General features: G+C 51.5%; 3 protein-coding genes across 3 annotated transcripts; 1 reads left to right on the top strand and 2 right to left on the bottom strand.

The window, feature by feature from the left end:
* Positions 1 to 1,208: 1,208 nt before the first annotated feature.
* Positions 1,209 to 1,862, bottom strand: LOC139314143 (heat shock protein 30C-like). The gene has a single exon (XM_070939682.1). It carries the CDS (start codon positions 1,860 to 1,862, stop codon positions 1,209 to 1,211), a length of 654 nt encoding a protein of 217 aa, XP_070795783.1.
* Positions 1,863 to 6,097: 4,235 nt separating this feature from the next.
* Positions 6,098 to 7,592, bottom strand: SSNA1 (SS nuclear autoantigen 1). The gene is made up of 3 exons (XM_070940251.1): positions 7,506 to 7,592; positions 6,479 to 6,678; positions 6,098 to 6,275 (listed from the first exon to the last, which is right to left on the bottom strand). Exons 1-3 carry the CDS (start codon positions 7,555 to 7,557, stop codon positions 6,174 to 6,176), a joined length of 354 nt encoding a protein of 117 aa, XP_070796352.1. The 5' UTR covers positions 7,558 to 7,592; the 3' UTR covers positions 6,098 to 6,173.
* Positions 7,593 to 7,633: 41 nt separating this feature from the next.
* On the top strand, positions 7,634 to 17,976 carry LOC139314567 (anaphase-promoting complex subunit 2-like). The gene is made up of 12 exons (XM_070940250.1): positions 7,634 to 8,211; positions 8,341 to 8,473; positions 9,603 to 9,798; positions 9,920 to 10,039; positions 10,142 to 10,259; positions 13,004 to 13,185; positions 13,283 to 13,424; positions 13,624 to 13,699; positions 15,630 to 15,833; positions 16,694 to 16,823; positions 17,148 to 17,383; positions 17,643 to 17,976. The coding sequence occupies exons 1-12, from the start codon at positions 7,634 to 7,636 to the stop codon at positions 17,853 to 17,855; spliced, it is 2,328 nt and encodes a 775-aa protein (XP_070796351.1). The 3' UTR covers positions 17,856 to 17,976.
* The last annotated feature ends 8,541 nt before the right edge of the window (positions 17,977 to 26,517 follow it).

Consider the following 26,517-nt stretch of genomic DNA (forward strand, 5'->3'; position numbering starts at 1 on the left):
ACCAAACCCCACTGTGCTCACCTGGAGGTGCCTTTTCCTCTGGCTCTCCTAAGCTGACTTTGTATAAATATACAAAAGTATGAAGGCTATTGCTTAGCACATTGTAAGCCGCCCTGAGTCTCCGGAGAAGGGCGGCATATAAATCAAATTAAAAATAAATAAAAATAAATAAAAATAAAAAATAATGACTATTTATTTATTTATTTATTTATTTTTCATATTTGTATACCGCCCTACTCCCGAAGGACTCAGGGCGGTGAACAGCCATAATAAATACAAATACATATAGAAGTTAAAAAAATGTGTCTAAATGTGTCTTCGAGGCCAGCTCATGTCCCTCAAGGTTTCACGGACACCCCTAGATTTCTCCGGCCAAAACTCCCCAAGCATCGTTTTGTTCGGGACACTTTTGAGTATCCCACCCAATGTAACCTACCGCCCGGAGGTTTCCTGGTGGTCTCCCATCCAGGGATTATCCAGATCTCCTTGGTGAACTGAGGCGGGTGCCCTGAACCTGCCGGGCTCCCGAGCCCCTTTGAGAGGCAGCCCCTCGCCCGTCCAGCGATCCAAGGGGCTCCTGCGCCCCCAGGCAGTCCATCTGACCCTCCCCATCTCTGCTGGGAGAAGGGGTTGCCGTTTCCTTTCAGACGTTGCGGAGGGTTCCAGATCCCCCACCGCCTCTTGTGACTCATCGGACGGGCCTGGCCGAACTTCCGATGGCCGAAAGCTGAAGATGCTCCGCTTTATTTTATTATTTTATTTATGTAATTTATGTAATTTATATGCCGCCCTTCTCCCGAAGGACTCAGGGCGGCTTACAAGAAGGAACAAAAAAAATTACATAAACATCAAAGTCAATTTAAAATTAGTTAAAATTAATTAAAAAATTTAATTAAAATTTCGCTCCTCCGCCGACCCTCCTCCATCACCCAACTGTCCCACGCTCCTCACTCCCCATCCTGGTCCTTAGCAGCGCCCCTCTGCTTCCTTAGGGCCCCCGCAGGCAGCCTCCCCTCCCACCCCTATTAACTCAGACGCGGGCAAAGCCATATTGAGGGAAAACAGCTTTATTTCCCAGGAAATGCGCAGAACCCGTGTCGTGTGAATGCAACAAACCGAGTCTGTTCCCCCCACCCACCCACCCTGCTGCTATGTACAGAACGACCCCCGCCCCATCCTCGCTGCTGCGTGACACCCGGGGGAAACGGCTAAACGGAGCGCTGGGACGGAACTGCTGATCTCTGCTCGTCCGCCCCGTCTGGCTTCTCGCTTCCCGCAGCGGCCTCGGCCCCTCCGTCGGTTTCGCCGACCTCGCTCGGGTTCCTCTCCACGGTGACCGGGATGGTGCGCTCCAGGCGCGGGGCCTGAACGCGGAGATGCCCGTCGGGGTCGAGGGCGCAGGTGAGGGATTCCAGGTCGGCGTCAGGGGGCAGCAGCAGCTCCTTGCGCACCTGGCGGGACTCGCGGCATAGGCAGCCGTCCTCGCCCACCGTCTCCTTCTCCTGCTTCCCCAGGACCGTCAGCTTCCTCCCTTCCAGCCTGACCGTCAGTTCCTCCGCCGAGAAGCCCTCCACGTCGAGGGCCAGCTGGTGCCAGCGTTGCCCGCGGAGGAAAAGCGGCTGCGTCCGCCCCTTCGAGCCAAGGCCAGGCTCCTCCAGGGCCAGCAGTGGGCAGGGGTCCAGCAGCACCAGGCGCAGCCGGTCCGTCTCGTTTAAATGGCCCGTCAGCTGGCTGAAAAGGCTCGGGGCACCGCCGACGGCCCACCGTCGTGCCTCCCCGTCGGGCTGCCGGCCAAAGCTCCATAGCTGCGGCTCCAGCAGTACGCTGAGCGGCTGCCTCCGTCCGTAGCCTTGGCTCGCCATCGCTCCTCCGCTCGGCAGACGACCGCCACAGCCCCGACGGCGGGCGGGCTTTTATGCGGGAAGCCTCCCTCCCCCCCCCTCCGGGTCATTTACACCCTTCACCCAGCTCCGGGGGAGGCTTGGAAAGGGTTAGTGGCGTCTTTTGCAAAACAGCTCTGGCAGAAGTCCGGCTCCCTGGTAGTTTCGACAGCTGGTGCTCTGACTGTCCTTCTATGGACTTCAGCTTCCAGAATTCCCCAGCCAACCGTAGCTGGACAGGGTGCAAATCCCCCAGGACCCCTGCAATTTGTATAGGTTCTCCTGCCTTTTTTTTTTTTTTTTTTTTTTTGATTTCTATGCCGCCCTTCTCCGGAGACTCAGGGCGGCTTACAATGCGTTAAGCAACAGCCTTCATACTTTTGTATATTTATACAAAGTCAGCTTATTGCCCCCACAAACTGGGTCCTCATTTTACCTACCTTAGAAAGGATGGAAGGCTGAGTCGACCTTGAGCCTGGGGAGATTCGAACTAGCAGTAATTGCAGGCAGCTGGTGTTAATAACAGTGCTTTAGTTTGCTGTGCTACCAGAGCTCTCTTCTCGTTCTTATTCTCTATTCTATTCTATTCTCTATTCTGTTCTGTTCTCATTTGTATTGTATTGTATTATGCATTGCATTGCATTCTAATTTGGGGTGAGGGGTCCTAGGACTCTTGCTAGAGGAGCAGGTGGCAGCCACGGGGTGTGTGTGTGTGTGTATGTGTGTGCGCACGCGCGCATTTTGCAGATTGCTCTGGTGCACAATTTGTGCCCTTTCCTGAACTGGCAGGCTTTGCAGTCCCTCATGCCTTGGTTACCTCCTGTCCAGATTACTGCACTGTGCACTACGTGGGGCTGCCCTTGAAGACCATCTAGAAGCTACAACCGGTCCAGAATGTGGCCATGTGTGCAGTGATGGGAGTTTGCCCGTGTTACACCTCTGTTCCATTGCTCCCCAGTTTCCTTCCTGGTTCAATTCAAGGTGCTAGTCCTCATCTTTAAAGCCCTCTGTGGCACAGGGCCAGGCTATCTAGTGGACTCTGTTATGCACCATAATCTGATGCTTGCATTTCTGTGACCAAAGTGTGCAGCTCAACTGTGCAGCGGTCTCATACATGCCTCTTGTGGCAACTGGAATCCTGTAGAAAGTCGGCAATTTGTGATCCTCAGTATCTTTTTTTAAATCTAAAAATTTTTAAAATCTTTTTCAAATCTAGACAGCACCCTAAAAAGCAGAGACATCACCCTGCCAACAAAAGTGCGGATAGTCAAGGCGATGGTTTTCCCAGTTGCAATGGATGGCTGTGAAAGTTGGACCATAAGGAAGGCTGAGCGCCAAAGAATTGAGAGGCCTTTGAACTCTGGTGCTGGAGAAGACTCCTGCGAGTCCCTTGGACTGCAAGGCCATCCAACCGGTCAGTCCTAGAGATCAACCCTGACTGCTCTTAGAAGGCCAGATCCTGAAGAGGAAACTCAAATCCTTTGGCCACCTAATGAGAAGGAAGGACTCCCTGGAGAAGAGCCTAATGCTGGGAACGATGGAGGACAAAAGAACAGGATGGCAGAGAAGGAGGTGGCTGAATGGAGTCACTGAAGCAGTCGGCGTGAGCTTCAATGGACTCCAGGGGATGGTAGAGAGCAGGAAGGCCTGGAGGAACGTGATCCATGGGGTCGGACACAACTTATTTGTTTGATTTATATGCCACCCTTCTCCGGAGACTCAGGGCGGCTTACAATGCTTTTAAGCAATAGCCTTCATACTTTTGTATATACCTGCTTAGTAGGGCTTTCGCCCCCCCGCCCAAAAGCGGTGTTCTTTTTTATACAAAGTCAGATTATTGCCCCCACAATCCGGTCCTCATTTTACCTACCTTGGAAGGATGGAAGGCTGAGTCAACCTTGAGCCTGGTGAGAATTGAACTCGCAGTAATTGCAGGCAGCTGGCAGCTAAATACTACTTTAACAGAAGTTTAGTCCACTGTACCACCAGGCTCCTTCACAACTAACATCAACAATGCATTTCAGTAACACTCTTAAGCAAGAGCAGAATGTTGTGTGTTTATGTACTGGGCTCAGCTCACATATAGCCGCCTGTGAAAGGACCAAGTTTTAAACCTGCTGGAGAGTAGGTGTGTATCTTCTTTCTGTTTAGTATCTTAAATCAAAACAAGCTAATTGATTCTTGCATATTTTGCACTTAATTGTTTTATTCATGGAGGAAGCCGGGGCTTTGATCTTACACGCCACTGGATCTAGCTGGAGGAATGAAACTGCTGCATGGTAACAAACTTGGAAGGGACCTTAGAGGTCATCTAGTCCAACCCCCTGCTCACGCAAGAGACCTGTACTAGGGATTCGAACCGCCGAACTGCCGACCTTTCTGATCGACAAGCTCAGTGTTTTAGCCACTGAGCCACCTAGGCAGGCTTAGATCCTGGATCTAGATCCCTAGATCCCCCGTCTTACCAACTCTTAACCTTCAGATTCCTATAGTATCTGGCCATTTTGCTGGATTCGTGACCAGGGGAGCTGTGAAAGCGTAGGAGGTTGGAGGAAAAGGAAGCTGGATGGCCGAGAGAAATCTCTGTTCGCTAGGCAAAAATAATTGGGCTTCAGATGTGGTTAAGCCCAGGCCCAGCCTGTTTCTAGGCAGAGCAAACACCAGGCAGGGAGGATGCCGACAGTCAGAGCCTTCCTGGCTGTTTCTATTTACTGTGCTGCCATGGCAGCTGCAGCTACAGCTTCCACCTGCTCTACCTGTCCCTCCGCTCTCCCTGCACTGCAGGAGCCTCTCACCATTTCACTATTGGGCACTGCACACCAAAACAACTAGACACAAGGACAGTTTTTTCCCCGAATGCCATCACTCTGCTTAACAACTAATTTCCACAACACTTTCAAATAATTTACTAAGACCGGATTACTATTAATCTTCTCTTCCTTACTGGTATCTCTCTCTTCCCACTTATAACTATGACCATGTTGCTTGTATCTTTCAAATATATTGCTTTTATTTGTTTCCTAGTACAATTTGATAGCTTATTAGTAAGCTTGACTATCACTAAGTGATGTATCTTTTTATTCTTGGTGAATGTATTTAATTCTTTTTATTCTTGATGAATGTATTTAATTCTCCTTATGTACACTGAGAGCATATATACCCAAGACAAATTCCTTGTATGTCCAATCGCACTTGGCCAAAGAATTCTGTTGTTCTGTTCTGTTCTGTTCTGTTCTGTTCTGTTCTGTTCTGTTCTGTTCTATTCTATTCTAATCTAATCTAATCTAATCTAACCTAATCTAATCTAATTCTATTCTCTCGCATCCTGGACATAAACCATTTCAACTCCTACCCTCAAAACGAGGCTATAGAGCACTGCACACCAGAACAATTAGACACAAGGACAGTTTTTTCCCCGAACGCCATCACTCTGCTAAACAAATAATTCCCTCAACACTGTCAAAGTAGTTACTAAGTCTGCATTACTATTAATCTTCTCATCGTTCCTATCACCCATCTCCTTCCACTTATGACTGTATGACTGTAACTTTGTTGCTGGTAAACCTTAAGATTTATATTAACTGTTTCCCTATGACCATCATTAAGTGTTGTACCTTATGATTCTTAACAAATGTATTTTTTTCTTTTATGCACTCCGAGAGCATATGCACCAAGACAAATTCTTGTGTGTCCAATCACACTTGGCCAATAAAGAATTTTCTCTTCTCCTCTCCTCTCCTCTCCTCTCCTCTCCTCTCCTCTCCTCTCCTCTCCTCTCCTCTCCCCTATCCTATCCTATCCTATCCTATCCTATCCTATCCTATCCTATCCTATTCCTATTCTCAAGTCGGATCCAGAGCTGGAGATGCCAGGTCAGCCAATGCTGTGTGTGTGTATGTTGCAGCAGTCAAATGTACCACCAATTTCCCTCAGAGCTCAGGGTTGCCTCAAAGGGAGATGAGCAGCAAATAAATGTAATAATAATTAATAAAAACGCCACCTGGTCCCTTCTAAAGATCTGGATGGCTGTGTTTCCCAAAGAAAGCCAGGCAATGGGACCACGGGCTTGGCGATGCAGCTGCTGGAAGGCCCTTTTCCCTGGGGCGTGTGGGAAGGGGGTTGGAAAAGGGCCCAGGGGACCCTGATAGGCCCCTGCCCCCCTCCCCATGCAAACCCTCTGCCCCTCCCCCCCCCCAGTGGAAGCTGCAGGAGGCGTCTTTTAAGAAATCCATTAACTTTTATTTGGTGCTCCCTGAGGTTTCCCCCGCCCCCCCCAGGCCCTCCCCGGGGCCCTCAGCTGTCCTTGGTGGGGAGGCTCTTGGACTCGGTGGCCTTGGCCAGGTTCCCAGCTTCCTTCTTCAGCACATTCAGCAGCGTCTGCGAGCTTTCCAGGATCTGGGGCAGGCGGGAAAGAGGGGGGGGCTGGTCACGGGTGGAGCCGGCTTCTCAGTAACAGTAACAAGAGTTGGAAGGGACCTTGGAGGTCATCTAGTCCAACCCCAACCCACCCCGCTCACAAGCAGGAGACCCAGACTAGGGATCTTTCCTACGGCCCAGTTGGGCGTCTTCAGCCCCCTTGGACCCTCTGAGCCTCTGACCTTCATGTAGGCCGCCTCGGTCTCGGCGATGGTCTTGTCGAACTCGTTGCGGGAGGCCATCTTGTGGGCCAGGGTCTCGTTGATGCGGGCCAGGCGCTCGGTCAGCAGGCGGAGGTCGCCCTGCAGCTTCCCCTTCTCCTCCTCCTCCTGCCGGATCTGCCGGCTCAGCTCGTCCCGCTTGGCGCACAGCTCCTCGATGCCTACGGGGGGGGGGGACGGAGAGGGGGAGAAAGGGTGGGGGTCGTGGCTCAGAGGGCTCCGGGGAACAGTGACCCCTCACCCCACCCCACCCCACCCCTTCTCTTCTCTAGCCCCCTCCCCACTTCTTCTCTTCCCCAGCCCCCTCCCCACCACCTCCTCCCCACTTCCCTTCCCCTCTCCAGCCCCCTCCCCACAGCCCAATCCCCCACCCCTTCCCTTCTCTAGCCCCCTCCCCTCCCCTCCCCACTTCCCTTCTCTTCCCCAGCTCCCTCCCCTCCCCACTTCCCTTCTCTTCTGTAGCCCCCTCCCCTCCCCACTTCCCTTCTCTTCTGTAGCCCCCTCCCCTCCCCACTTCCCTTCTCTTCTGTAGCCCCCTCCCCTCCCCACTTCCCTTCTCTTCCCCAGCCCCCTCCCCTCCCCACTTCCCTTCTGTTCCCCAACCCCCTCCCCAACGCCCCCTCCCCACCCCACTTCCCTTCTCTCCTCCAGCCCCCTCCCCACTGCCCCCTCCCCCCCCACCCCTTCCTTTCTCTGGCCTCCTGCACTCCCCACTTCCCTTCTCTTCCCCAACCCCCTCCCCATTTCCCTTCTCTTCTCTAGCCCCCTCCCCACTTCCCTTCTGCTCCCCAACCCCCTCCCCACTGCCCCTCCCCCACTCCTTCCCTTCCCCAGCCCCCTCCCCTCCCCCTTCCCTTCTCCAGCCCCCAACCCCACTTCTCTTCCCCAGCCCCCTCCCCAACGCCCCCTCCCCACCCGACTTCCCTTCTGTTCCCCAGCCCCCTCCCCAACGCCCCCTCCCCCCTCCCCTCCCCCCCCACCGGCTTACACTTAACCAGCTCGTTGTTGTAGCTCTGCAGCGCCGCGCCTTGCTGGGTCATCGCCGCCGCCGCCGCCGCTCTCTGTGCCCGCCCGCCGCCGCCGGCTCCTCCTCCTGCTCCAACGGCCGGCCGCGCGATGGAGGCGTCGTGGGCCTGGCGCGCCCTGAGCCGGAGCCTGGTGCCGGGGGCGGCGCTGGGCCTGGGCGCGGAGGGCTCGGAGGGCGAGGCGGGGGAGCCGTCGGGGCCGGAGCTGCGGGCGGCGGCGCGGGCGCTGGAGCGGCGGGGGCTGCTGGCGGAGGTGCCGGAGTGGCTGCTGGAGGTGCTGCAGCGGGACGTGCAGGCGCGGCTGGCGCCCGAGTTCTGGAGCCGGGCGGGCGGGGAGGCGCCGTGCTCGTCGGGCCGCCTGCTGGAAGCCTTCGCGCTGCTCCGCCGCCGCCTGGAGCGCTACCTGCGCGGCCTGGCCCTGCTGGAGGAGTGGCTGCCCGGGAGCCCCCGCGAGAGGGCCCAGGCTCTGCTGCGCGCCGGCCTCTTCCGCGCCGCGCCCGCCGCCTTCCGCCACGCCGTCCGCCGCTTCTACGAGCGCGGCTTCCGCATCCACATGCAGCAGCAGCAGCCGCAGGAGGAGGCGACGGGGACGGGGGGCTGCGGCTGCGGAGAGGAGCCCTGCGGCTGCCCGCTGGCCACGGAGCAGTTCCAGCAGCTCAACGGCATCCTGTGGGTCCCCGGGCAGGGAGGGAGGGAGGGAGGGCCGGGGGGTTGGGCTAGATGACCTCCCGGGGTCCCCCTCCCGCCTCGGAGTCTGACTCTGCGTGTGTGTGTGTGTGTGTGTCCCCCCCACGGCAGGCACGAGCTGAACCTGCTGGAGCGGGTGAGCGCCGACGCCGTCACCCACGTCCTGCACCGGATGATCGAGGAGCGCGTGGAGCGGCGGTGCCGGGGCGAGTACGAGCGCTCCTTCCTCGGCGAGTTCCAAGAGGTAGGCGGGTGGGTGGGTGGGTGGGTGGGAGAAGGAAGCCCCGGGGAAAAGGGGCTCCCTCGCCCAGCTTCTTTCTTTCTTTCTTTCTTCTCTTTCTCTTCCTTCCTTCCTTCCTTCCTTCCTTCCTTCCTTCCTTCCTTCCTTCCCTTTCTCTTCCTTCCTTCCTTCCCCTTCTCTTTCTCTTCCTTCCCTCTTTCTCTCTTTCTCTTTCATTTTCTTTTTCTTTCTTCCTTTCTTCTGTCTCTTTCTCTTCCTTCCTTCCTTCCTTCCATTCCTTCTTTCTCTTTCTTTCTTTCCTTCCTTCCCTTTCTCTTCCTTCCTTCTTTCTTCCTTCCTTCCTTCCCTTTCTTTCTCTTCCTTCCTTCTCTTCCTTCCTTCCCTTTCTCTTCCTTCCTTCCTTCCCTTCCTTCCTTCCTTCTTTCTCTTCCTTCCTTCCTTCCTTCCCTTTCTCTTCCTTCCTTCCTTCCCTTCCTTCTTTCTTTTTTCTTTTTCTTCCTTCCTTCCTTCCTTATTTATTTACTCATTCATTCATTCAACCAATTAATTAATCGAACATGTACTTAGATCAGAGGTCAGAAATGGTGTAGGTAGGGTCTCCTGCTTGGGTGGGTGGGGTGTTGGACTAATGACCTCCAAGGCCCCTTCCAACTCTTTATTCTAATCAGGGGTCTCCAAGCTTGAGCACTTCAAGCCTGGCGGACTTCAACTCCCAGAATTCCCCAGCCAGCTTTGCTTGGGGGTGGGTTGGACTAGATGACCTCTAAAGTCCCTTCTAACTCTTTATTCTAATCAGGGGTCTCCAAACTTGGCCACTTTAAGCCTGGCGGACTTCAACTCCCAGAATTCCCCAGCCAGCTTTGCATGGCCAGGGGGGGGGATGAACTAGAATTCTGGGGAATTCTGGGAGTTGAAGTCCGCCAGGCTTAAAGTGGCCAAGCTTGGAGACCTCAGTCCTAGACAACAGGTCAAAATATAAACATGGAGGTGAACTAGAAATGATTGCAAGTAAATGGGGACGGTAGGACAGGGACGGTAGGCAGGACGGTGCGCTTATGCCCCATCTCCCAGCCCGCTGACCCCCCCCCCCGCTAAGGATTCTCTGCTGCCTTCTCTTCCCCTGTCGCCCCAGTGGATCGAAAAGGTGATCGGCTGGCTCAGCACAGTCTTTCTGCAAGAAAGCGCCGCCACCCTGCCTAGCCCAGCCACCACCAGCACCACCAGCAGCAGCAGCAGCACCCTGAAGCGATGGCGCTGCCACGTCCAGGGCTTCTTCTACCGCCTGTATGCCAGCATGCGCATCGAGGAGCTCTTCAGCATCATCCGCGGTGAGCCAGCCCGGGTGTGAGCCTCTCTGGCCGCTAAGCAACCCCCTCCCCACCAAAAAGCCCAGCGCTGGGTGCACTTCCTCACCGTCCCTCCCTCCGGCTGCCCCGGTTTCTGGTACAGATTTCCCGGAGTCGAAGCCTGCCGTGGAAGACTTGAAGTATTGCCTGGAAAGGACCAATCAGCGGCAGCAGCTCTTGACCTCCCTGAAAAGCGCCTTGGAACTCCGGCTCCTCCATCCCGGTGGGTGACCGACCGCGCTTGCTTCTGCCCGGTGTTTCCTCTCGGCCTCCCTGAGGGAGTCTCGCCTCTTGGTGCCCGCTCCTCCTCCTCCTCTGTTTTCAGGGGTGAACACCGCGGACATCATCACCCTTTACATCTCTGCCATCAAAGCCCTGCGGGAGCTGGACTCTTCCATGGTGATCCTGGAAGTGGCCTGTGAGCCCATCCGGAAATACCTGAGGTGAGAGGGGCCGGGTTGGCATTGGCGTCTCTCTGGCTGACCTGGCTTGCTTTCAACGATGTGACGAGTCGGGATTGCCGGCTCTAGTTTTGGTGGTAGACCAGCGGTGAATCCACTTACCTTCGCTACCGATTCGGGAACGGGAGCGCGTGGGAGTGGGAGCGTGCCTGTGTTATGCGAGCGCACCTCTTCTTCGTACGCGCAGAACAGTGGTGGGTTCCACCCGGTTCCACCGAGCCGGTATTATTATTATTATTATTATTTATTGAATTTCTATACCGCCCTACTCCCGAAGGACTCAGGGCGGTGTACAGCCATAAAATAAAACACATAGATATACAAAATTTAAAATCAAATAAAATGAATTAAATAAATTTGGCTGAATTAATACCCATAATTTAAAATACCCATAATTTTAAAATACATTAAAAAATTTAAAATTTACACTTAAAAGGGAGAAGATTTAGGCGAGGCCCGCTTGATGAAATAAAAGCGTCTTCAACTCGCGGCGGAAGGTGCGCAGATCCGGAATCCTCCGTATCTCTGGGGGGAGCTCATTCCAGATCGTCGGTGCCCCCCACAGAAAAGGCTCTCCCCCTAGGGGCCGACAGCCGACATTGTTTGGCTGACGGCACCTGGAGGAGCCCCTCTCTGTGGGAGCGTACTGGTCGGTGGGAGGCTGTTGATGGTAGTAGGCGGTCCCGTAAATAACCAGGTCCTAAGCCATGGAGCGCTTTAAAGGTGGTAACCAGAACCTTGAAGCGCACCCGGAAGACCACCGGGAGCCAGTGCAGCTCGCGCAGGAGAGGTGTTACATGGGAGCTCCATGTTGCTCCCATAACCACGCGCGCGGCCGCACTCTGCGCCAGTTGGAGCCTCCAGGTGCACCTCAAGGGGAGCCCCATGTAGAGAGCATTACAATAGTCCAGACGAGAGGTGACGAGGGCATGAGTGACTGTGCGTAACGAGTCCCGATCTAGAAAGGGACGTAACTGGCGAATCAGGCGAACCTGATGAAAAATCCTCCCGGTCACGGCCGTCAAGTGCTCTTCTAAAGACAGCCGTGAGTCCAGGAGGACGCCCAAGTTACGAACCCTTTCCGTGGGGGCCAATGATTCGCCCCCAATAGCCAGCGATGGCGCCAGCTGACTATATTGGGGCGTCGGAAACCACAGCCACTCGGTCTTGGATGGGTTGAGTCTGAGCCCGTTTCTCCCCATCCAGATCCGTACGGCCTCCAGGCACTGGGACATCACTTCAAGGGCATCGTTGGGGTGATCCGGGGTGGAGATGTACAGCTGGGTGTCATCAGCGTACAGATGGTACTTCACCCCGAAACCACGGATGATCTCGCCCAGCGGCTTTACATAAATGTTGAACAGGAGAGGCGAGAGGACCGACCCTTGTGGTACCCCACATACAAGGGGCCTCGGGGTCGACCTCTGCCCCCCTGTCAACACAGACTGCGACCGGTCAGAGAGAAAGGAGGAGAACCACCGTAAAACGGTGCCTCCCACCCCCAACCCTTCCAGCCGGTGCAGCATGATACCATGGTCGATGGTATCAAAAGCCGCTGAGAGGTCTAACAGGACCAGGACAGAGGAACAACCCCTGTCCCGAGCCCTCCAGAGATCATCAACCAACGCGACCAATGCCGTTTCCGTGCTGTACCCAGGTCTGAAGCCCGACTGGAACGGATCTAGATACGACGCTTCATCCAGGTACTGGGGTAGCTGTCGCGCAACCACACTCTCAACAACCTTCGCAACGAAGCAAAGGTTGGAGATTGGACGATAATTAGCCAATACTGCCGGGTCCAGGGAAGGCTTCTTGAGGAGAGGCCTTACCACCGCCTCTTTCAGGGCGGCGGGAAAGACACCCTCACCCAACGAAGCATTTATAATCTCCTGGAGCCAGCCTCGCATCACCTCCCGGGAAGGTAGCAGTGACGATATGACATCACCGAACCGGTTCTGTCCTCCCCCGTGCCCCCACCCCTGTTATTCTTACCTTTTATTTGGCCCCACCCCCAATCTATTGCTGCCTCCTGAGTCCCAGCTGATGGGCTATAAAAAAAAACTGTTTAAACTCTTGCCGTGGGGTTCAAAGGGCCGCCCTACAGCTGATCAGTGGTAAAAGGCAGTTTGGTGGTAGACCGGTGCCTCCAAAAACAAATGAGTAGACTGGTGCCTCCAAAAATAAATGGGTAGACCGGTGCCTCCAAAAACAAATGAGTAGACTGGTGCCTCCAAAAATAAATGGGTAGACCAGTGCCTCCAAAAACAAATGAGTAGACCGGTGCCTGCAAAAACAAATGAGTAGACTGGTGCCTCCAAAAATAAATGGGTAGATCAATGCCTCCAAAAATAAATGGGTAGACCAGTGCCTGCAAAAATACATGAGTAGATCAGTGCCTGCAAAAATAAATGAGTAGACCAGTACAGCTCTGCAAGCAGTTAAAAGCCTGGTAGACCAGTACCTCTGCTAAATCCTAAATAATTGTCACATGACCATCAAGCCACACCCACAAAATAAGCCACAGCCACAGAACCGGTAGTAAAAAAATGTAGACCCCACCCTGGCGCAGAACCTTTTGCACATGTGCAGATGGTAAAAAAACAGGACGTAATGACGTCCCGGCATGTGGGCAGAGTGTCCCACCGTCGGCGCTACCAGTTCGGCGAGCCGGATAGAACCAGGGAGATTTCACCGCTGTGGTAGACCTATCAGCCGCTCCCCCCTAGGACCAGGGAGGATACCGTGCGGCAGATTGTGGCAGGACTGACGGGGGATGCTGAAGGATCGGCTGACCTGGCAAATGAGCTCTCCAAAGCTGACCCGGTGACGCTGGAGAATGACCAAGAGAGCGAGGACGACTACTCCGATCCCGAGGACTGGGTGCCCGATCCGGTCGATGCCGATCCAGGTGAGTTGGGGCTGCGGTTGGAAGGCACTGTGGGGAGACGGGAACCGGGTCTGAGATGCTTCTGGCCTCTGCCCATGTGCCCCCTCCCTCCTACCAGGGAAGTCCAGTTCCAAGCGCCGCTCCTCGGACATCATCAGCCTGCTGGTGAGCATCTATGGCAGCAAAGACCTCTTCATCAATGAGTACCGCACGCTGCTGGCTGACCGCTTGCTGCATCAATGCAATTACAGTGCCGAGAGGTGAGGCCCGCAGCTGCGCAAAGTCCCCCGAGGGAGAGCCAGAAGGCTGCCCTTCGCTCTGCTGCGGCCGGGGATAAGGAGGACTGTGGGGCAGGTGGAGCTTCTCTGGCACTCCTCTGCAGGGGCTGCCGGGAGAGGGTCTCCTCTGCAGAAAGTGAGCGGCAGAGGCCTCGGCAACAGTCCTTCCTTCTCGCTTCAGGGAGATCCGAAATGTGGAACTGCTGAAGCTGCGCTTTGGAGAGGCCCAGATGCACTACTGTGAGGTCATGCTAAAAGTAGGTGCTCCCTTTTTTTTTTTCCCAAATTTTTTTTTTCAATTTTTATAACCAAACATACAATACATAATCAATCCATCAGTGTATCATCTGAGTACATCTTTTGTGTCTTCTCCCGACTCCTCAATCGTTTCTCATAACTTGATATTTGTCATTTTCTTTGTTATAACATTTCTCCCACCTTTCTTTACACTATTGAGTCCGAAAGGAGAAGGGCGGTATAGAAATTTGAATAATAAATAAATAAATATTACTCTATGTACATCTCTTCTCCAGCCAATAATAAAATTGCCCCCAAATCTGATAATATTCCGATTCTTCTCTTTCTTTTAATTGTCAGTCTATTCATTTCTGCACAATCCAATATTTTCTTAATTATTTCTTCCTCCATAGGGATTTTCTCTGCTTTCCATCTTTGCGCAAATACTATCCTCGCTGCAGTTAATACATGTACAATCAAGTATATATTTTCTTACCAAATTTCTCTGGTAAGATACCCAATAGGAACAGTTCAGGTTTTAAATCTATATGCTCTTGTATCATTTCTTCTAGCCATGTTTTAATTTTCATCCAATAATTACTCGCTTCTGGACATGTCCACCACATATGATGATACGATCCTGGTAACTGATGACATTTCCAACATTTTGCAGATTTATCTTTAAACATTCTTGCCAATTTTTCAGAAGACATGTGCCATCTATAAAACATTTTATATTGATTCTCCTTATATGCTATGGACATGGTTAATTTATAACTTTATAATAGCTGTTGTCATTTATCTAACTCAATTGAATATCCAAAATTCTTTGCCCAAGCTATCATTGTTTCTTTTACCTGTTCTTCTTCTAATTTAATACTAAGTAAATAATTATATATATATTTTTAATTATGTGTTCATCTGTTCCTGTGAGTATCTTATCCAGTTCTGTCATTCCTCCATAAAAACCATATAATTTAGCATCTTTTTCATATCTTGTTTGAATTTGCATATGTGTATACCAATCCAACTCAATCCCTTTTTTCTTTTTTTTAAAGAATTTTTTTTATTTTCAAACAAAAACAACATAAAAACATCATCCTTTCAAACAATTACAGTGTTTCGGTTGGTTAAAATCCTTTCATGCTCCCAAAATCTTCAAAATATCAATATATGACAAATTTTCTTTTCCCCTAAAAGAAAACAAGTGTTTACACATTTTATCTTAATTTCATTTCATATATCATATTTCATCTCCATGTTTTATTGTCTATCCATTGATAAAATAACTCCCATATCAAATAATATTGTTTATCTTCCTGTTCTCTTATTTCAAACGTAAGTTTACTCATTTCAGCACAGTCCAGCATTTTCTTAATAATTTCTTCATCAGTAAGTATCTTCTCTCCTTTCCAGTTTTTAGCAAATACAATTCTAGCCGCTGTTAAAATATTCACAATTAAATATTGCAATTCTTTATTGAATGTCTCTGGTAAGATCCCTAATAAAAATGTCTCTGGTTTAAAATCAGTATTTCTCTTTATCATTTTTTCCAACCACGTGTGTATCTTAGTCCAATATCTCCTTGCTTCTATGCATGTCCACCACATGTGGTAATATGATCCTGGGGTCTGATGACACTTCCAACGTTTCTCTGATTTATTCTTGAACATTCTGGCTATCCTCGTCGGGGGTAGATGCCACCTGTAAAATATCTTATACAAATTCTCCTTATATGCTGTAGGCATTGTCATTTTATAATTATGTGACCACAATTTTCCCAACTCAATCCCTTGTTCTCCCTATAGAGACATTGCCAGATCATCCTGGTCCCTCCGAAGGCTGATTTTACTCAGCTGGAGGGGCCCACAAAAAGGCCCCATTGTGGCCTGTCCGGCTGAGCTCGGACGTCTCTTCCATCTCTCCGTCCCTTCCATCTCTCCCATGCAGGACATGGCGGACTCTCGGCGCATCAATGCAAACATTCGTGACGAGGAGCAGAAGCTGCCTGAGCAGGAGAGGCCCCCCTTCAGTCTTGAGGCCACCATCCTCTCCAGTGAGTTCTGGCCCCCGTTGAAGGAGGAGAAGCTGGAGCTCCCAGGACAGATCAAGGAGGCCATGGAGGCCTACGCTAAGAAGTATGAAAAGCTAAAGGTAGGCGAGTCCTCTGTCTGCAGGAAGCGCAGCCATGGGCCTCTTCCACAGCTGACAGCCAACCACGACGGAGGCCTTCTGTTTCTCCTCCGGGTACAGCCTAGCTCCCTTCTAGGATTCGGCTGTTCCTTTCTTGCCATCTTCCTCTCCCTTCGTCCAGGACATCCTGCTCCTCTGCAGAAAAGACATGTGGCTGGGCCACCAGCCAGGAGCTTCCGGTCTGTTCTGACCTTGTCTTCCTGAGTCAATAAGTCCCAATAACCTCTTTTATTTTAACAGCTGTAAATTCTGGTCATTCACAGATGAGTCCCAAATCGTTGTAAAGAGTCCTTCGGGTTAAGGCTGATAGTCACCCACCTTGATCTCCCTTGGCACGCTGCCAAAGACCTAATTGGCAAAGCCACACGGAGTCCAGAATCAAACAGAGCTTCAGGCTTTAAACTGCACAGAATGAACAACTTCGCTTCCTGCAAAGGCCCACGTGCCTTTGCTCCTCTTTTAAGTCTTATGGGAGGGGCCAATAATCTCCAACCACTATTCCCGAGTCGTCCCTTTTGTTTTAATTGTTCTTGCCTTCTGGCAGCTCTGCGCACGCGCGCACTGGGAACAGGCTCCCCCTGTTCCTCTGCCTCGCTGAAGTCCGACTCTGGAGGCTCCGGAGGCAGCACGTACCTCCCAGATGGCGCTTTCTCTGCCTCCAATGAAGAGCCCTCGTCCGAGCCTTCTCCAGACTCCAGGACTGGCCCGTGTTCCTCCCCAGCCTCCTCACTGTCTGCTGCCAGCTCTGCAGGCTGCCAGCGGACCACAACATGGTCCTTCAGCTGAGTAAATCATAATTCTCCCTGGTGGCTTCTTCGCAGGCCATGAGGACCTTGAACTGGAAGCATCACCTGGGCTTGGTGGACCTGGAGTTGGAGTTGGCGGACCGTACGATCTCCCTGTCTGTGTCGCCGGTGCATGCAGCTGTCATCCTGCACTTCCAGGAGAAAAGTAGGTCTCCTGGCTCCAGGAAATCCTCTAGCTTCTGCCCTTCTCCCACAAAGGGAGCTCCCAGTCTTCCAGGGAAGGGCCCGCAGACATGTATGCGTACATGCACAGATGTGGGTCATATAAGCCAACCATGGGGGAGGACACATTTGGCAGTGTCAGGGTAGATGGAGGGAAGGTTTCCTACCAGGAGATCCTTCTTGGGCCTCCCTACATGAAGTGCTGCCTTGGCCCCAAAGTCTTGGGTCCCTCCTTGGGGACCCTTCCTTAGGCGGCACTGCTGGGCTCGAGAGGAGGTCCTAAGCAGGGTGGGTGCCTCCTTTGCAGGCACGTGGACCTTGGAGGAGCTGAGTGAAGCTGTGAAGGTGCCTGCGGCCTCCCTGCGGCGCAAGATGACCCTCTGGCTGCAGCAAGGGGTGCTGCGGGAGGAGCCCCCTGGGACCTTCACGGTGATCGAGGAGGAGCTGAAGGACCAGGCCGAGAAGGTGGTGCTGATCGATAGCGATGAGGAGGGGGATTCAGCCATGGCCTCCCAAGCGGACCAGAAGGAGGAGGAACTACAGGTGCTCATCTGGGGAAGGAGGGAGGAGGCTAAGTCCTGGCTAAGGAAGGAAAGCCAGAGAGGAGCTGAGGTCTCAGCACTGGCCCTCGATTGAGTGACCCACTCTTGTCCAGGCACAACAGTAGCCTTCCAGCTCAGGGCTGGCTGGATCCCAGAAGCACCTGAGCCGGAGCTCTGCAGTGTTCAGTGCCGCCGCCGCCACTCAAGTGTTCTGATCTCTGCCTCGGCCTTCTTTCTGTGTCCTTGTGCCCCCTTTGTAGCTCTTCTGGACCTACATCCAGGCGATGCTGACCAACCTGGAGTGTCTCTCCCTGGAGCGCATCCACAGCATGCTGAAGATCTTCGTGATGACGGGTCCCATGGTCACCGAGATCGACATCCAGGAGCTGCAGGTCTTTCTCCAGAAGAAGGTCCGGGACCAGCAGCTCAGCTACTCGGGGGGCGTCTACCGCTTGCCCAAAAGCTGCAACTGATCTCCTCCGCTCCTGAGGGCAGCGCCTGATGGACTGACAGGTGTGGGTCACCCTGAGACTCTGGTGCGTGTGGCCACGGGGTGTGGGTGTGGGTGGGTGGGTGTGTGTGCACAGCCCAAGGAACTGGTAGCAAAATATTTGTTTTGATGGATTTCCTGGTTCATAATAAAAGTGGTTTCCCTCTGAGCCATTGGGACTGTGGTGTATTTTTTCTCCGTGAATCGAGCTGGCTGGCTTGCTCCCTCTTGCAACTCGGTTCCTTGCCAACATTTCCCTCCAGCCCCTCTGCAGAATATCGGGAGAGACACGGCTGGGGTGGTTGGCCGGATGGTTCCCTCTTTCTTCTAAAGGGCCTTCCTTGCCCACCTGCGGTATGTTTCTTATCACATACAGTCAGAGTTTGTTGCAAAAATCGCATCCAGAAGGCACACACGGATAACTGATGCAGCAGGCTTCATTAACTTCTCTTTACATACAATAGAACACATGAAAATAAATATACAATACCAACGTGGTAGAGAAATTGGTTTCAGTTTTGATTCAGAGAGCAGACAAGACCACACTTGTTTCAGTTCTCAGCACAGCACTTGGGAGCTAAGCCACGCCCAGACTCCAAACTCCTTCAGCTCCCATTGGCTGACTTAGTTGCTATGCCTATTCATTGGCTGACCTTGTTACCATGTCTTCCCAGTCATGAATATTCTGACACATACTTCTTGCCAATGAGTACAGCCTCTTAATTGACAGGATACCGGAGAGGTGGGGAAAGGAACGAAGCTCTGGGGAGCTCCCTTTGCCAAGGGCCGTGGTCTCCCCCTCCCTGTCTCTGGGGAATCCCAGGAGCTAGGATGTGGTCCTCAAGAGGCCTTTGGCTCTGGGAAATGTTAAGGTCCCAGAAGTTTCCCCGAAAGCCACTGAGATGCCAAAGAGTGAGACTCGAGACGAGTCTTGCAAAAAAAAAACGTTTTTTATTCTTTGGCCAAAGTAAAAAGTCTGGCGATACTATTTCCAAAACACAGACAAAATGCAAGTAAGGAATAGCCACAGCCTGCAAGAGTGGCTCTTATATGCATTTCACGCCGATAGAAACAAAGTTCATCCGATCAACAGACAAAGATTCGTCACCAACGTGATTTTTCAGGCCCGTCTCTGTCCATGTTTTGCTATCTTAGGCAGCCCCCCACCCAATCTATGGAGCAGGATGTTCCTGGGAACTGTCTCCAAGGATGTGTCTAGCTCTGAAGCAAATGACAGAAGCGAGAAAACCAGATAGAAAAGCATACAATTATTTTACAGAATGGATTCCTAACAAATGATTCATAACGCGGGTGGTTATGGGAGCGACGTGGCGATCCCATGTAACACCTCTCTTGCGTGAGCTGCACTGGCTCCTGGTGGTCTTTCGGGTGCGCTTCGAGGTATTGGTTACCACCTTTAGAGCGCTCCATGGCTTAGGACCTGGTTACTTACGGGACCGCCTACTACCATCAACAGCCTCCCACCGACCAGTACGCTCCCACAGAGAGGGTCTCCTCAGGGTGCCGTCGGCCAGACAATGCCGGCTGGTGGCCCCCAGGGGGAGAGCATTCTCTGTGGGGGCACCTACCCTCGGGAACGAGTTGCCCCCAGAGATACGGCGGATCCCTGACCTTCGTGCTTTCCGAACTGCCCTAAAGACGTTTTTGTTTCACCAAGCCAGGCTGGCCTGCCCTACTCTTTTTAAAAAAGAATTGTTTTAAAAAAATTAGGGGTTTTAATATAGGGTTTTTAACTATGGGCCAAATTGATTTAATTGGATTTTAATATTGTTTTAAATTTTTGTATCTGTGTATTTTATTTGCTGGCTGTTCACTGTCCTGAGTCCCTCGGGAGAGGGGGCGGTATATAAATATAATTAACTAACTAACTAGCTAACCATGGCAAATAGTACAAGGAACTTCTTTAACAGAAGCAAAAGAGCAGAGGTTAGATTGATTCGTGTCAATATGTCCTTTCATTTTCCTCCCTTTTCTTATGATAGGATGCTTCCTGTCAATGGTGGACTAGGGGAGCATTTAAGGACCGTGAGTTTTGCTGATCTAACCGGGTTGGGGGGGGGGTCAGTGGATACTGAGGAGGCTAAGACTACCATCCCAGTGATGGGTGACGTACGCTGGATCAGAGGGATGAAACTGGAGGAGGAGGAGATCTCCAAAGACTAAAAGCACTAGAAATCCAATCCTTTTCCAGTGGGAGAAGATACTGCCAAACCAGTTGTAAGTCAACTGTCCCAGTCCAAGTCTGCACTGGGATGTGGGCAGTTCTCCCCATCCTGGCAGTAATCTCCTCCATAACATTTTCTGGACCATCTATCTGTAAACAACAATTTGTGAGATAAAAATTTTCAACACACACACCGCCTGTTTCTGACAAAAAGTGTAAAGTCTATAATGATATATATAGCTGTTTTAAACGGAGTCTGCTATTTAGCCATTAAAGTTAAAGAGGGGGGAGAGAGAGAAAGAGAGTTGAGAGACAGACAGAGAGAGATGAAAGATGAGAGAGAGAAAGAGAGATGAGACAGACAGAGAGAGAAAGAGAAAGATGAGAGATAGACAGACAGACAAAGACGGGGAGAGAGAAGATGAGTGAGAAAGAGATAAGAGACAGATAGACAGAAAGGGGGCAGAGATGAGAGAAAGAAAGATGAGACAGACAGACAAAGAGAGGGGGAGAGAGAGGAGAGAGAGACAGACGGGGGAGAGATGAGAGAGAGAGAGAAAGATGAGACAGACAAAGAGAGGGGGGAGAGATGAGAGAGAGAGAAAGAGAGATGAGAGAGACAAAGAGAGGGAGGAGAGAGAGAGAGAGAAAGAGAGAGAGAGGGACAGAGATAAGAGATTCTAGTGTTTTGTTTTCTGTAGGAAACAGGTCCAAAGTGAGTGTTTAAGGTTGCAGAAACGGGCAGCCAAGCTAAGTGCCTGAAGGACCCCATCCCGTCACTGGGAGTCCAGGCGCTTCAACGAGCAGCACGCTGGATTCGTATTAGTGGCCCGCGGGATTTAAAATTATGAATTTAGTGGTCCCTGAGGTCCAAAAGGTTGGTGACCCCTGATCCAGAACAATTAAATCAGTGGAATGGCTTTTCTCCAGAAATTGTGCGTGCTCCATCACTGGAGGCTTTTAAGAGATTGGACAGCCCCATGTCTGAAATGGTTGTAGGGTCTCCTACTTCAGCAGGGGGTTGGACTAGATGACCTCCAAGGTCCCTTCCAATTTTGTTACCCTGTTAAATCTGCAGGGCATCTTTGTCGACATTGAAGATGACCTATACGTAGCCATATTTTATTGTAGTCTTTGTACGCTTTTTCTATCAGCTATTAGGAAGATGGATGCCTTGGACTTTATTTTTTGGGACATGATACTTGGAGGCTTGACAATCTTTCCCTAAGGATATCTATCCGTTTTACCAGCTCAGTTAGGGTGGGGGCCCTCCTAGGCCCTTCCCCTAAATATTGCCATCTGGTAGTGATGGGCTGTACGCTAAAATAAAGCCAGGTCATGCCACACACTTGAAAGTAAATCAGGAAGCCTGTAATTGCGGAGCGTGTCTGGCAAGAACAAAGAATGCTTATCTACAGGAAATATGCACGTGTAAATCTTGTAATAATTCTGGGTAGTTAGAAAACTGATAAAAGTAACAAGAGTTAGACAACTTGCAGGCCTCAGCTAAAAATTAGGAATACAGATGGTCTGCAGCCAATAAAATGTATTAGATTTTAGATAACTCCTGGGGCATTCATTAGCCAAGGTTTAGGAATAGGGACAGCTAGAGACCAATAGAACAAATTGTAGAATTATTACTAAAATGTTTATTAGATGATATTTCTTATTATCTCGCCTTGTCCCGCCTTCTCTTTTAGTGAAAATGTATAAAGCTTACTTAATCTTTTGTTCTTGGTTTTTGGCATTTTGGCCAGGAACCCTTTCCCTTGGAGAACGCCAATAAAAAGCAAACAGAAAATCTGCACCTCGTGTCTGGTGTCCATTATTGGCTTCGGCACCAGGATCAGACCCGAATTTGGGACAACAATAGGAGCTGGGAAGGAGGTTTTTTCCATGACTGGCCGTGCCGTATGGAACACTTGGTGCCGCTGAAGTTAGGCAGGTAACTCTGAAGAGCGCTTAAAATCTAGATTTCCTCCCCAGCTGGTACTATAGGGTGAGATGAGATGGGTTTGTGCATTATAGTAAAAACACTATATGTGGCTTTTTAATAGGTCACACGTTAAGTTCCAATTAAACCTATTGTTCAAAGTTACAACGGCACTGAAAAAAGTGACTTATGACCATTTTTCACACTTATGACCGTTGCAGCATCCCCATGGTCGCGTGATCGAAATACAGATGCTGTGGCAACGGATTCATATAGTATTTATGACGGTTGCAATGTCCCGGGGTCACGTGATCCCCTTTTGGAACTTTCTGACCACGGGTGAGCTAGATTCACTTAACGACTGTGTGACTAAATCAACAAATGCAGTTGATTCACTTAACAACGGTGGCAAGAAAGGTTACTGTAAAATGGGGCCAAACTCACATAACCAATGTTTCACTTAAGGAACGTAAATTTTTGGGCTCAGTTGTGGTCGTAACTGGAGGCCTACCTGTATTTTGGTAATGCAAGAGGGATGATCCATTTGTCACTAAGTAAGTCAGAGGTCTTCAAACTTGGCAGCTTTAAGACTTGTGGACTTCAACTCCCAGAATTCTCCAGCCAGCGTAACTATGCTGGCTGGAGAATTCTGGGAGTTGAAGTCCACAAGTCTTAAAGCTGCCAAGTTTGAAGACCTCTGAAGTCGGTTGTGAATCTAGGCAGATTTCTCTTTTGACTCCGCCCCCCCAGACTCCGCCCCACCTCCTCCATATATGTATATATTCATTGTATCATGATTTAACTGTTGCTTGTGAGAACAGCCAGAGTCCTGCATAAAACTGGCAGTTATGCATGTGTTATAAAGAAATAAATAAAACTATCAATTGAAAGGCAGCTGCTTGATTTGGGAATAAATTCCCCACTCCTCCATACCACTCCGTGTACAGACGCAGCGGGCATCCCCAGGAGAGTCAAATAAGTCAAAATGGCAGCCATAACCGTGACTTTTTTTATGTGCCATACAGTCAGTGGCTAAGGAGAGACTAGAATTCCCAGTCTCCCGGTGAATGCCCAAGGTCAACCACCCAGGCCAGCTTTCGTGGCTAAGGAAGGACTAGAATTCCCAGTTGCCTGGTGACTGGTCTGAGGTCAATCACCCAGGCCAGCTTTCGTGGCTAAGAAGAGACTAGAATTCCCAGTCACCTGGAGACTGGTCCGAGGTCAATCACCAGGCCAGCTTTCGTGGCTAAGGAAGGACTAGAATTCCCAGTCACCTGGTGACTGGTCCAAGGTCAACCACCCAGGCCAGTTTTCGTGGCTAAGAAGAGACTAGAATTCCCAGTTGCCTGGAGACTGGTCCGAGGTCAACCACCCAGGCCAGCTTTCGTGGCTAAGGAGAAACTAGAATTCCCAGTCACCTGGAGACTGGTCTGAGGTCAACCACCTAGGCCAGTTTTCGTGGCTAAGAAGAGACTAGAATTCCCAGTAGCCTGGAGACTGGTCTGAGGTCAACCACCTAGGCGAGTTTTCGTGGCTAAGAAGAGACTAGAATTCCCAGTCACCTGGAGACTGGTCCAAGGTCAACGACCTAGGCCATCTTTCGTGGCTAAGGAGAAACTAGAATTCCCCCATCACCAGCTTTCTATCCTGGCTCCTTATCCACTAGACCAAACTGGGCCCAATAATTAAATTAGTTATTAAATTAAATGAATTCCATAAATTTGTAAAAAAAAAAAAGCACCTAAAATTGATCTAACGTGCAAAATCGGCCCAATTCAGTCCGATCTCCAGCATCTGAGGCCCCCCCTTCCCCCCTCCCTGCATCGCCCCTTGCAAAAAAAAAAAAAAAAGAAAAAGCGGGCCGAGGGCGGGAAAAGCTCGGGGCGAGGAAGGCGTGTGCATTGGCAACTCGACCCGCCTGCTTCCCAGCCCGTCTCAGCAGCTGCAAGCCTCGAAAAAACCCTTCCTTCTCCTCAGCACTTCTTGCAAAAGCGCGCCTTCTTGCAAAGGCGCAAAGCTCGACGGCCGCCGTATCAATTGCAAGGGCGCAAATTGACTGCGAGGATGCAGCTGAATGCAAAGGTGCAACTGAATGCAAGGATGCAACTGAATGCAAGGATGCAATGGAATGCAACGATGCAACGGATTGCAAGGAAGCCCTCGACCCAGCGCCGTCACGTCTGCAAGGACGCCCGGGCTCGCTTGCTCCTCTTCGGGCCCAACACTTGGCAACTTTGTTTGCTGCAAAGCCAGCCGGGCTCTCGCTCCGCCCTTTCCCCGCGCGGGCTCGCCAGACGTTACACCGCTCCCAGCCCTCGCCAGAGCAGTGTCGTCGAGGCGGGCGAGTCCAGCAGCAGCAGCAGCCGCAGCCGGAGCCGCCACCCGCGCCTCTCCTCGCTCGCTCGGCGGCACCTTTTGCTAGACGGCCGGCCGGTGGAAAGAGCAGCAGCAGCTCAGGCCGGCGGCTCCCTGGACGCCATGTCGAGTTTCTCCCGCGAGTGCCGGCTGCGCTTGACCCGCGGGGCTCCGCGGAGCTTCGAGTGCGTGTCGCTGGGGATGCCCCCGCAGGCGCTGCTGGACCAGCTGGTGGGCGACCTCCAGAGCCACCTGGACGAGATGGAGCGGCTGCGGGTGGGCTTGCTCGACGCCTATCCGCGCCTCTCGGGCTGGCAGAGCGGCAGCAGCGGCGGCGGAGGCGGCGGCGGGCCCCGTCGGAGCGGCTCGAGCAGCGGCATCCCCCGCCTGGAGCAGAGCGACGACGGGCGCACCTACTACTTCGGCCTGGAGGTGGGCGACTTCTGCCCCGACGAGCTGGCGGTCAAGATGGACGGCACCAAGCTGACGGTGTGCGGCCGGCGGGACCAGCGGAGCGAGGCTTCCGACGGCTGCGTCTGCCACGAGGTCCGCGAGGTGCGACGGGAGCTGCTCCTGCCCGACGACGCCGACCTGGAGGCGCTGACCTGCTGCTTGGCCCCCGAAGCCGGCCGGCTCCGCATCGAAGCCCCCCGCCTGGGCTCCAGCCCCGCTTGGGAGCGCACCGTCCCCATCCCCATCTGCCGCAACGACGGCGCGGGCGGCAGCATGCAAGGCGGCCGGAGCCCCTCGCCCGGCAGCCCCGAGAAAGCCTGCCTGTGAGAGCCACGGGGCCCGCCCGGGAGGCTGCCCTCCCCGCTTTCGTTCGTTTCCATTGTTGGACGGGGGGGGGGAGTTCGTTGCAAGGAAAAATGGGGGGGGTCGTTAAGGGGGGGGGACTCATTCGGGGAAAGGCGGCGAATCCGGACTTCTCCCCGACGTGGCGAGCGACGGGCTCGAAAGTTGGAAGTTTTTTGCCGTTGAGTTTGTTTGAATAAAGTTGAGTTTTTGTGCATCCAAATCCCGTGTGAACGTTTTTTTTTCCCCCCCATCGAATTCAAAATACCACTTGGAAGGGGTCTTGGTCGCTGGTGGGTCATCTAGTCCAACCCTCCACTCAAAACAGGAGGCTCCCTACCAGGGGTGGCCAACCTTGGGAACCTATGGATAATTCCCCCAGCCACAGGGTGGATAAAAATCAATGATTTTTTTTTAAAAATAAGATTTTTTTTTTATTTAAATCGGATTTTTTAAAATTTTTATCTAATTTATTTTAATAAAAAAACTTTTGGGTTAAAAATCTATCGTAAGATAGTTTTCTATTTAAGATACATAAATAATTTAGTTTATTCAGCATGAAATGGAGCTTAGTTAAAATATATAAAATATTATATTTTATCTGTCTTAAAAAAAATCAATAAAGTGTTTTAAAAAAAAAAGAAATGGAGCTTAGTTATGTAGCACATATATTCTGCAACACTGGGACTATCGGTGAGTCAACAGTGGGTCAAAGGAGTAGCAGAGATGACAGTTGCTCTTTACAAATTATGATTTAAATCGAGTTGATTTAAATCAAGCCTTTTTACTAGTGATTTAAATCAAATCCACCCTGCCCAGCCAGACGTGTTGCATTGGCTTTTATTAGGCAGCTTTACAGAAAAAGTAGGGAGGGAGACATGGTCATCTAGTCCACCCCTCCACTCAAGCAGGAGGCTCTACCAGAGGAGCTTAAGGACTTCAATTCCCAGAACTCCCCATCTAACCCTGCTGCATTGGCTTTTTAGGCAGCTTTACATAAGAAGAGTCTGAAGGGATCTGATAGGTCATCTAGTCCAACCCCCCCCCCCCCAAAGGAGACCCTGCACCATTGCTGACAGATGGCAGTCCAGTCTCTTGAAAGCCTCCAGGGATGAAGCTCCCACAACTCCCGATTAAAACGACAGTGATTAGAATAAGAGTTGGAAGGGACCTTGTAGGTCATCTAGTCCAAACCCCACCTGCCCAAGCAGGAGACCCTACACCATTGTTGAGAGATGGCAGTCCAGTCTCTTCTCAAAAGCTTCCAGGGATGAAGCTCCCACAACTTCTGAAGGCAACTTCTCTTCCATTGGTTGACTGTTGTCGCCATCAGAAAATTTTTCTTTATTTCCAGATTGAATCTCTCCTTGGTCAGTT

The sequence above is a fragment of the Pituophis catenifer genome, unplaced genomic scaffold, assembly GCF_029215685.1.
Source record: "Pituophis catenifer annectens isolate HBS135680 unplaced genomic scaffold, rPitCat1.0.hap2 SCAF_3, whole genome shotgun sequence".
Taxonomy (NCBI): Eukaryota; Metazoa; Chordata; class Lepidosauria; order Squamata; family Colubridae; genus Pituophis; species Pituophis catenifer.